At 32.8% G+C, this 10,837-nt stretch overlaps 1 protein-coding gene across 1 annotated transcript; it reads left to right on the forward strand.

Annotated features, from left to right (window-relative positions):
• The first annotated feature begins 1,115 nt into the window (after positions 1–1,115).
• Positions 1,116–1,880, forward strand: LOC130940091 (olee1-like protein). The gene is made up of 2 exons (XM_057868141.1): positions 1,116–1,281; positions 1,531–1,880. The coding sequence occupies exons 1-2, from the start codon at positions 1,116–1,118 to the stop codon at positions 1,878–1,880; spliced, it is 516 nt and encodes a 171-aa protein (XP_057724124.1).
• Positions 1,881–10,837: the final 8,957 nt, after the last annotated feature.

A 10,837-nucleotide genomic window follows, 5' to 3' on the forward strand; every position in this document is an offset into this window, starting at 1 on the left:
TCACCTTAGGACGAAAAAATATAAGCCACCAGGGTCTGCACCAACATAGTGTGTATATCTACATCAATCCATCATGTATTTATATGTATTATTTAATTTATTTTTAATATATTTTTTGCCTTATAATATATAATTTATACTTGTGATAAAGTTTAATAACTTATTTTAGTTTACATTTAACATGGTTAACCCTGATATAAAGGATGTATAAACACTGATTGTCTTGAATTTGGATCCTCTAAATTTTAGATTTTCACTTTAGAGAATAAAATGAGATCTCTCACTATTGAATGCTTTCTCTCTCAAGTTTTCTCTTGGTCCCACCTATAAAATAAATGGTGATAGATCATACTTTATTTTTTAAAGTAAAATTCAAATTTTAAAAAATCATGATCCGATACACTTTGAGTAGAAAACAGACAACTAATAAATTAGTCATAAATGTGTTTGTTTCTTATTAAAATATATCAGATGATTATAAGTGAAATTCTGTTATTTATTGTAAGAGAAATGCAAAGATAAGTTGCTAAGCATAATCTATTCAAAAAGGTGTTTATTGTTATATATATATATATATATATATATATATATATATATATATATATATATATATATATATTAACATAAATGTATAGAGATATAGAAGAGAGTAAAAATCAATTTTTGTGCGTTGTTCTTTTTTATATTTTTTTTTACCTATTCTGTATGTTATGTATAATTTTATTCTCTCTGTGTGAATCATTTAAAACTGATAAATTTAATGGATATAATACTCACTTTTTTTTTTCAAATCCTTTTTTAATTAAAATATATTTCGTAAGTCGTACTCTTTTTGTGTTTGATGGGTATGTAATACTAATTTTATCTATCAACAAACACGAAAATATATTTTTAGAAAAATATACCGACAACCTAGTAGTTTACAAGGCTAAAGTTGGATAGGGATGTGAGGCTTGGCTAGAATATCTTAGTCAGACCCGCATAATTTTCTTTCAAATTTCCAAGTAAAATAGTTATCAAGCCTATATATAACATTAAACCAAGAAAACATGTAAAGGGGACACATAGCGTTAAACCAAATCAAACCAAATCAAATCAAATCAAAATAATTTAAAATGGCAAAGAGCTTTGCAGTGGCTGTCCTCCTTGTTGCATTTTGCTTCTCATCATCTGCATTGGCTCGTTTGGTTCCTGAAGATGATACCTTCACAGTTGAAGGAAAGGTGTATTGCGATCCTTGTCGTTTCGAATTCGAGACCAGACTTAGCCACCCCCTGTCAAGTATGTAATTCTTTTTTTTTGTTCTGTATTAAAAATACTACGCCCATACAAAAAATCAACCATCAAATTATTTATAAAAAAAGTCTAGAGAACTAGCAACTTTATTAAATTCTGACTAGTATATAACCATTAAAAAAAAGTGAATAATCTCACACCATTAGATAAAATTTTACACCATTAAAAACATTATTGATAGTTATTTAATGGCTACAAATCACAAAAGTTGCTGGTCCCTAACTCTTTTTACAGACATCAAGGTGACATTGGAGTGCAAGAAAATTGGTGACGAGAAGAACATTACATACTTGGTTGAGGGTCAGACTGACAAAAACGGATTCTACAGCCTGCCAGTGAAGGGTGACCACCAAGAAGAGTTCTGCGAGGTGAAGACAGAGAAGAGTACCCATGCCAAGTGCAAGGAGCCAATGAAGAAGATGGATGTTGACAGAATTGCCCTCACCAAGAACAATGGAGTCAGCTCCTCAATCCGCTTTATCAATCCCCTTGGATTCATGACCCGCAATATTGACGCTAGATGTGTCAGCGTCGCTCAAGAGTTGGGCATGTTGGTATCCTTGAACGACCAACACGACAACTAATTGAGATCTCGGATCATATTCTTCGTCTTGTGTGTTGTGCACAATGCACAAATTTTTGTCATTCACAAGATCTAGCTATGTCATGATTTGATTTGATTTGATTTATTCTTATGAAATAATATTTTGATTTGGTTAATTCTTTCCTCTTCTTTATTTATTATTCTTCTTATTAATTATGATTGCGGTTTTTGATCATTCTTGGTTAGAAAAATACAAAAAGTTATGTTGTGGTTGTGTTGAGGAGAAAAACAGTTAAGGTTTTAATTTAATTTGGAAAGTAAAGTAAGAAATAAGGAGAAAAAGAAAGTAGAAACTGGAAAAGGAACAAGAATAATTGAAAAAGAAAATATAATAGGTGGAAGAAGATAAAAAAGATCGGAACAACGGTACTAAACCCATTTATTTGGCTGGTGTAGCATGGAAAAATGAAGTTATTTAATTGGTGGTTAAAGGAGGCTATACAGACGAAGATTATCAGATTTATTTCACGTAAGTCTAGGCTTCTAGCATCTCTAAAATTAAAAAAAAAAAGTTGATAGAGTAAAAAAATAAAAATCTAATAACCTTTGTTGTTGTTGTTGTTGTAATGATAATTAATTTTTTATTTTATTATTTTATAATTTTTTCACTTTAGATAATTTTTTCTCGTGTGTTTAAGATACGAAATAGGCTACTTAACAGACAATGCATAGGAGAAATATAAGGAACCCGTCTATTTTTGGAAGTAGATAATTTTTTCTCGTGTGTTTAAGATACGAAATAGGCTACTTAACAGACAATGCATAGGAGAAATATAAGGAACCCGTCTATTTTTGGAAGTAAAGTTTTTCTAATATTTGTTTTGAAATACATGTATAAAATCTAAAAACAACAAAATGCATCATTGAAGAAAACAAAATGAAAATGGTTTAGGACTTGCAGGTAGCATTCAAAAGAACATGAAAGAAACAACTATTTATTTGAGTTTATTTATGCTATGTAATCGGAATGTCAACACTAAATAGTGATTAAAAGTCTAACTTAAACTACAAACATCATATTTTACTACGACACATGCACCGAATAGCAGCCGAAAATTAGCACAGGACTGAATTAGAACCGGTGAAATAGCAATTAGAATCGGATTGGACCGACCAATTTAATCAAAAATTGGTGAACGGATAATCTAATTAATTCGGTTATTGAATTAGACTGGACTTGCAATTGAATTGGTCAACAATAATCAAATTTGTTAAGAATCAACCGATTCGCACTTCAGATTGCACTAGACCCGTGCGGGTCCATAATGCACCTGTCCGCCGTCGAACCAACACAGAGCAGCGTATACATAACACCTCCCCCTTGCCACCACGCCATCTTGTTTATTAATAATATACGTGACAAAAACTAAATATATAATAAATCATGATTGAATTTTTATTTTCTTTATCCTTTTAAATATGGATTAACATGGATAATAAACAAGTAACAACACGTGATATACAAATATATTCATATATTAATATTGATTGTGATATCTTTTATTTTCTTTCTTATTCATTTAAATTAAAAAAGCATTTTGTACTAATGACTAATTTATTATCTCTTTTTGCACCATAAATTATATCTAAGAATTGATATTTGATTGTTATTAATATATTTTTGAAAACATCATTTAACTTTTAATTTTAATTTTATTTTGATAATTTTATAATTTTATTTAATTATGACCGGATCAACCGAATAAATCAGTGTCTCACCAGTTGAACCAATGACCCAGTAACCTAGTGTGTGTTTGAATTACAGTTTGTAAACCGAGGTTTGTATAAAATTGATTTTGTAAAATTAATTTTGATTAAAAGTGAGTTAGTATTAACGTGATTTATGTTTGACAATTTTTATTCAAAATGGATTATAGTAAACTAAATATTGTTTGGATTACATTATTCAAAATCACTTTTAGGTGAAAAATTACAGAAAAGAACATGAATTTAAATAATTATTTTATATTATCTTATAATTTTATTTTAAATATTTAAATAAATTTTAATATTTTTTTAGTACTCTCAATATTCTTTAGTACTCTAATAAGATTAATAGAATCATAATACAAAGTAAAAAAATATTCCATGTAGAAAAGAAATAATAATAACAGTAAAATAACTCATATAACAAAAAAAAACAGAAATTTTATAAAAAACAATAATATGCATAAGAGAGTATTAGAAAAAATATTATAAAAAAAATAAACATATAAATAATGAAGGACATAATTGGTACATAGAACATATTTTTTAATCCAACGTGAAAAGCTAAACGGAAAAGCTAGAATTTATAGCTTTTGGTAAACCTGGGTTGAACATAGAAATCACTTCTGCGTTTAGAGTATAAAAATGTTGCCAAACACAAAGATGAAGCGTTCAAGAAGCTCAAACGCGCTTTTCTCTTCTCCAACACAAATCCAAACACACCCCTAGTTGTATGACCGGATCAATTATTGGTTCGATTCTGATAACTATGGTTCTAAGCTGATGATCAAGATAGCGACGATTTAGATGTGAACCACTGCAAATTAATTTGTTGGATTTATATATTAAAGACACTCATCTTTGCGAATTCTCATCTTTTTTGCGCGAACACAAACAGGAGCAAAGGCACGAATCACACTTCTGCGAGTCCTTGCCGCTGTGTAGCTTCCCTCGTCAATTCCAGTTGTTACGTCCTTTTCCTTGATGGGTCTATCATTGATATGCTCCCTCTTCCCTCAAACACTGGTTCTCGTTCTTAAATTTGCTCAAGTTTTTTGGTTCAGATTAATGTTATTAAAACGTGCTCTCTTTTAATTTGGTTCAGTTTTCTTTTTTCATTAATGATTCTAATTATATCCTTTTTTTTCTTGAATTAGTTTCAATTTACTCTTTTATTTTGTTTTTGCTCTTGCCAAGAACACAGGATAAAAATAGGTGAAACAAAATCCAGTCCACCACAAGGCGCACTGATACCGCTGGGAAGACTTGCCGCCACAGCATGCTATATACATCCAATTATGGATCTTTCTTATGTTCTTTTCATCTTTACTTTTTTTTTTTTAATTTGGGGTAGAATAAACTTTCTTTTAATTTTGATTCATTTTGAAGTGTTATGTACTTGTGCCTTTTATTATCTTCTTCTTTTTCTTTATGTCCCGCATCTGGTTAGTGATTTTGATTATTGTTTTTTAATTTAAAATTTGAGAAGATTAAATTGAATTAATTAAAATTTGAAATAAAAAATTTGAGTGATGAGTTGAGCAACCATATTGAATATTTACTTTGATTTTTAGATATTTGTGTCTTGTGCTATTATATTATTTTTTGCTCTGTCAAAATATATTTAGCAAGACTAAAAAGCTATATATGATTAATTATACTAAATGTACATCAAAATCAATTACTAATATATATAAAATATAAGTTAGAATAATACATATTAAAAATAAGTTAAATTAATAATAAAAGAAAATGTAAAAACAAGTGTAGTTATTTTTATCTAAGATCTGTTAAATAATTTGATATATTTGACTAAATTGTTATCTAATAATTCTCAATTATTAACTTTACATGAAGACAACTGCATGTGAATTTTCAAAAAAAAAATTACAATCGAACCATAATACAAAAATACTATGCATATCCCAAAAGCAGTCTATCATATATTTGTGAATAAATAATACATATATTATTTAATTATTTTTAATATGTATCTTATCTTCTAATATATAATTTATCTTAATAATTAATTTTAATAGCTGATTTTAATTTATACCTAATATAATTAACCTAATACAAAAGATGTATAAATATTGATAATCTTTGGGTAGAAAACAGTTAACTAATAAATTAATTATAAAAGTGTTTGTTTCTTATTAAAATAGAACTTGAAGTGAAGTTTTTTTTGTTATTCACTATAAGAAAAAGTAAAGATAAGTTGCTCTGCACAACCTATTTAAAAAGGTGTTTATTCGTATATACATTCAAAATGTACAGAGATATAAAAGAGAGAATAAAAATTATTATTTATAATTTTTTTCTTTTTTTTAATTTTTTTTGTACTTATTTTATATGCTATATATAATTTCACTTTGTATATGAGTGTGAACCATTCAAAAAGAATGAATTTGATGGGAATAATACTATTTTTTTAAAGTCTTTTTTTATTCAAATATATTTCGTAGGTCGTACTCTTTTTGTTTTTGATGGGTATAATACTAATTTTGACAACTAAAACATACATCTCTAACAACAAATTAAACACGAAAATATATTTCTAGGAAAATATACCCACAACTTAATAGTTTATAAGGTTAAATTGGATAGAGATGTGAGGCTTGGCTATAATATCTCTTAGTCATGATCCGCATAATTTTCTTTCAAATTTCCAAACAAAATAGTTACCACACAATCGTAGGGATCTAAAGACACACTTCTATTATATAAAAGACCTAGTTTCGCATACATCAAATGATTCTCAATAAGGTAACAAATAAAATCTATACCATACAAAGCATTAATCAAATAAAAAAAAGTAAAATAAAATGACAAAACACTTTGCAATCGCCATTGTTCTTGTGGTTGCTTTTTGCTTCTCATCAGTATTGGCTGATGATAAGTCTAAAGAACCCACCTTTACCGTCGAAGGAAAGATCTATTGCGATCCTTGCCGCGTCGAATTTGAGACCAGACTCAGCCACCCCTTGTCAGGTATGTAATTATTTTTCTTTTTTTTGTATTAAATTTAATTTTGATGCACTATTCGTATAAAGTAATTTTACGTATATGTAATTAGATAATGTCACATCAGCAAAAGTAACTATTTTTTACGCATCAAAATTAAACTCTTCTTTGTTTGCTTAAAATGTTTAAGAGTGATTCTAAACCTTAAATTGTAAATATATTAGACATAAAGGTGACATTGGAATGCAAGAAGATTGGTGACGAGAAGAACATAACATATACGGTGGAGACCCAAACAGACAAAAATGGATTCTACACGCTGCCGGTGATGGGAGACCACCAGGAGGAGATCTGCACGGTGCAGACGGAGAGAAGCAGTCATCCGAAGTGCAAGGAGCCTATGAAGAGGATGGACGCAGACAGAGTGGTGCTCACCAAGAATGATGGCGTCAGCTCCTCAAGGCGCTTTGTGAACCCTCTTGGTTTCATGACCCGCAACATTGATGCTAGGTGTGTTAGCGTTGCCAAAGAGTTGGGTATGTGGGTGGGCGCGGAAGACCAACACGATGAAGCTTAGATTATATGTTTTTTCTTCTCCTCCATGAATGAATTATATATTATTATTCATTCACAAGAGAGCCACCTACCTCATTATTTCATTTTATTATTCTGTAGTCAATTAAAATTTTGATTTGATTTAATTGACTTATTTATTAATATTAGAATAATGTTACATGATCAATAAATTTTATTATTTTTGTAAATATTTAATTAATAATAATTTACATTCATATTTACAGAAATTTTATATATAAAAAATATATAATTTATATTTATATTTATTAAAATTTATATACATAAATTAATATTATTTATATTTATATTTTTTAAAATTTATATACATAAATTAATAAAATTTATTTATTAAAAATAATTTAATATTTATACTAGTAAAATAATACAAAAAAAATATATTAAAAATCGGGGCAATTTACTTATTTAAATAAAATGGCAGAATCCTTTACCTAAATGTGAAAAACGGATTGTTGTTACGTGCATGTGCAAAAACCCTACTCTATGTAATCTGTGGCAACCCACTACGGTTTCTGAAACGTGCATAAACCGTGGCAGGTCCCAGCGGTTTACGGTGAAACATTATTGAGTGTAAACCGTAGGAGGTCCCAGCGGTTTACGAAGGAGGCGTGGCAGGCATAAACCGTGGTAAGTCACCACAGTTTATGAGGAAACTGAATTACACATAAAACCCGGTAACCCACCGCGGTTTATGTGTGTGGAGCTATATAAGTAATCCGCTGAAGGCTGGGACCGATCATTTGCATCATCACAAAAAAAAGGAAGGTCTTCTTGTGTTGAGAGGATTTGGGAAAACTTTGGAGGTGTGAAGGAGGAGTGGGTGGTGGAGCCAATGGAGGGTGAGGATCGCTTGTACCGACTAAATGGCGTCGCTCACGTGGCAGGATACATCAACGAAGAGGTTAATTACTATTATTGTTATTATTATTGTTATTAAAATTAATACTAATATAACAATTGATATTATTAGGAATATTGTTAGTAAAAATATTTTATGATGTTTATTTGTATTGTTATTCTGATTAATGTTATTTACATTAATATTGATATTATTATGGTTACTGTAAATCAAAATGTGAGGCCTTTATTAATATTGTCTACGTAAATGTTAATATTATTATCGGCATTCTTAGTAAAAATATTTTATTATGCTTATTTATTTTGTTAGTCTGGTTAATAGTATTTTTGTAAAATATTTTATTATAAATGTTAATATTTTATTGAAAAATAATTTTTTTCTCTATTTATATTGTTATCATGAGTGTATAGTATTCGTAGCTTCATTGTTTATTACACAATAAGAGAATTAATGAATTTAATGTGACGATTCTAATAATTTTTACGAAAATTATGTTTGGTGTTGTTTGTAATGGTTGTATGTTAAGGGATTTTGTTACCCATGTTTTGCAGCCTAGTAGGGTTATTAGCGCCGTTAGAAGGCAGCAGAATATGCCCTTACATGACCGGATTATACCGTATCTGGAGACTGCGGGCTTGTATCATCTGGCTAGGCTAAACAGTCAGTGGTTCTGGGTTGATGAGTCTCTCCTTAGCGCATTTATTGAGCGGTGGCGTCCGGAGACCCATACGTTCCACATGCCGTTTGGTGAGTGCACCATTACTTTGCAGGATGTCGCGTATCAGCTGGGTTTGCCGATTGATGGTGCGCCCGTTAGTGGGTGCCTGACTGAGTTTGAGAATCTGATGGAACACGGTAGACCAGCATGGGTGTGGTTCCGGGAGTTGTTCGGGGAGTTACCTCCACAGAGTAAAGTCAAGCAAATGACAGTGTGCTACACATGGTTCCACGAGAGGTTCCGGGTTCTCCCTGCAGATGCTACTAATGAGACCGTGCGTGTATACGCACGTGCTTATATCCTGATGCTGTTGTCGTCTCAGCTGTTTGTGGACAAGAACGCAAACCGGGTCCACCTTCGCTGGTTGCCTTATTTGGCATCATTGGACGACTTGGGCAAATATAGCTGGGGCTCGGCTGCACTGGCCTGGTTGTATAGGTGTCTTTGTCGTGGTACAAACAGGAACATCGTTAACTTGGCTGGGCCGCTACAGCTACTACAGTCTTGGATTTTCTTGAGGTTTTCCCACTATGAGGCCCACTGGTTTTGACCGGTTCGAGTTTCCTCTTGCTTCCAGGTAAGGTTTAGTATTTTCCGTTCATAAATTGTAAAAACAGCATGTGTTATGGTTTGTTTTGACATCATTTCAATTAAAATTGTAGGTGGGCTGAGTTTGTGCCGAGGAACGATGCAGGGGCACAGAGATTAGTTTCCGCACGCCTTGCACTGGATCGACTGCGTGTCCACGATGTGAGTCACTTATTTATTACTGATACTTGAACTACTTTTTCTTAGATGTCATTGTCTCATAAAACTCTTACTGTTTCGATACAGTTTGTGTGGGAGCCTTATTCTTCTATTGATGTTGCTGCTGTTATTCATCCGGAGATACTAGCTGACGAGCACCGACGGCTATGGACAGCCGTCACTAGCCTGATATATTTTGCTGCGATCGAGTGGCACCAGGTCGATAGGGTTCTACCCCAGTTCGACGGTGTTCAGCATCTCCCACAGCCAGCTCTGAATATAGATTGGCTACATGGGAAGGATGGTAGGGGTGGGGACCGGTGGTTTCCCACGTATTATCAGGAGTAGCACCAGCTTTGGGAGAACAGGCTTCAGTCACTCATATGGGTCGATCGAGTCCTCGACCCCGGTCCATCAGCAGAGTACCTAGAGTGGTGGTGCCATGTGGCGCACAGGTTTCTATCCCCAGATGTAGCATTTCAGGATCCGAGGCCGATTGTGTTGACTGAGGAGGCGCGTCACAGAGGGTCATCCCAGGCACCTCCTAGATCACATCAGCTATGGACAGCTGCGTTCGACGTGGGTAGTAGTTCAGCTGTTTGGGAACGTGACCCACATGCTTTGCTGAGTTACTAGGGATGCTGTCGATGATACCCATTAGCAGACATGCTTAGGGATGATGATGATACCCATTATAGGCCACAGATGCCTGAGGAGCAGGCCCAGTTTGCTGATCAGCAGCCACGGAGTGACGATGTTCAGGCTCAGTTGGCAGTTGACCTCAACGAGCCTGCAGTATCTCCGTCTGACCCATGGTTTGCGTTAGGAGGGACACCTGCCTCTGCTTTCAGCGCGGTTCCCGCACAGCCCTCAGCACCAGCAGCAGATCCCAGACCGAGGCGGTTGAGGCGTCCTTCTTTGTGTGGCACCGGAGGTCACCTGCTTGGCCAGTTCGACGATGATGACAGTGACACCATTGAGGATTCTGATTAGTTATGTTATATGTTCCCGTCTGGTAGGGACTTTGTTAGTTTATGTATTTAGCATGCTAGTGAGTATTTATGGCTTTCAGACTTATGTTAAATGTTATTTTTCTTTTGAGCTAGCAGTTTAACTGGTTTCAGCTTCTTTGATATGTAGCTCTACGGTTTATATTATAATGCACAATATGAACGACACCAACGTGGTTTAATGAAACAGGTAAAATAACAGGAATTTATTCATCTGAAATTTTTGCATTAAAAAAACATGTTGACAAACACAGACTTAACCAACCATACATTACTAAGATTATCTAGACCCTGAAACAACTGAAACAGCATAGACGGCATTTTACACGACATGAGAT

The sequence above is a fragment of the Arachis stenosperma genome, chromosome 7 (genome assembly GCF_014773155.1).
Source record: "Arachis stenosperma cultivar V10309 chromosome 7, arast.V10309.gnm1.PFL2, whole genome shotgun sequence".
Lineage (NCBI taxonomy): Eukaryota > Viridiplantae > Streptophyta > Magnoliopsida > Fabales > Fabaceae > Arachis > Arachis stenosperma.

What these genes read in the sequence shown, in the direction of transcription:
- LOC130940091 (XM_057868141.1), top strand. Translation starts at nt 1,116, where the DNA reads ATGGCAAAGAGCTTTGCAGTGGCTGTCCTCCTTGTTGCATTTTGCTTC. An exon ending in ACTTAGCCACCCCCTGTCAA is followed by an intron (nt 1,282 to 1,530) that starts GTATGTAATTCT and finishes CTCTTTTTACAG; the next exon opens with ACATCAAGGTGACATTGGAG.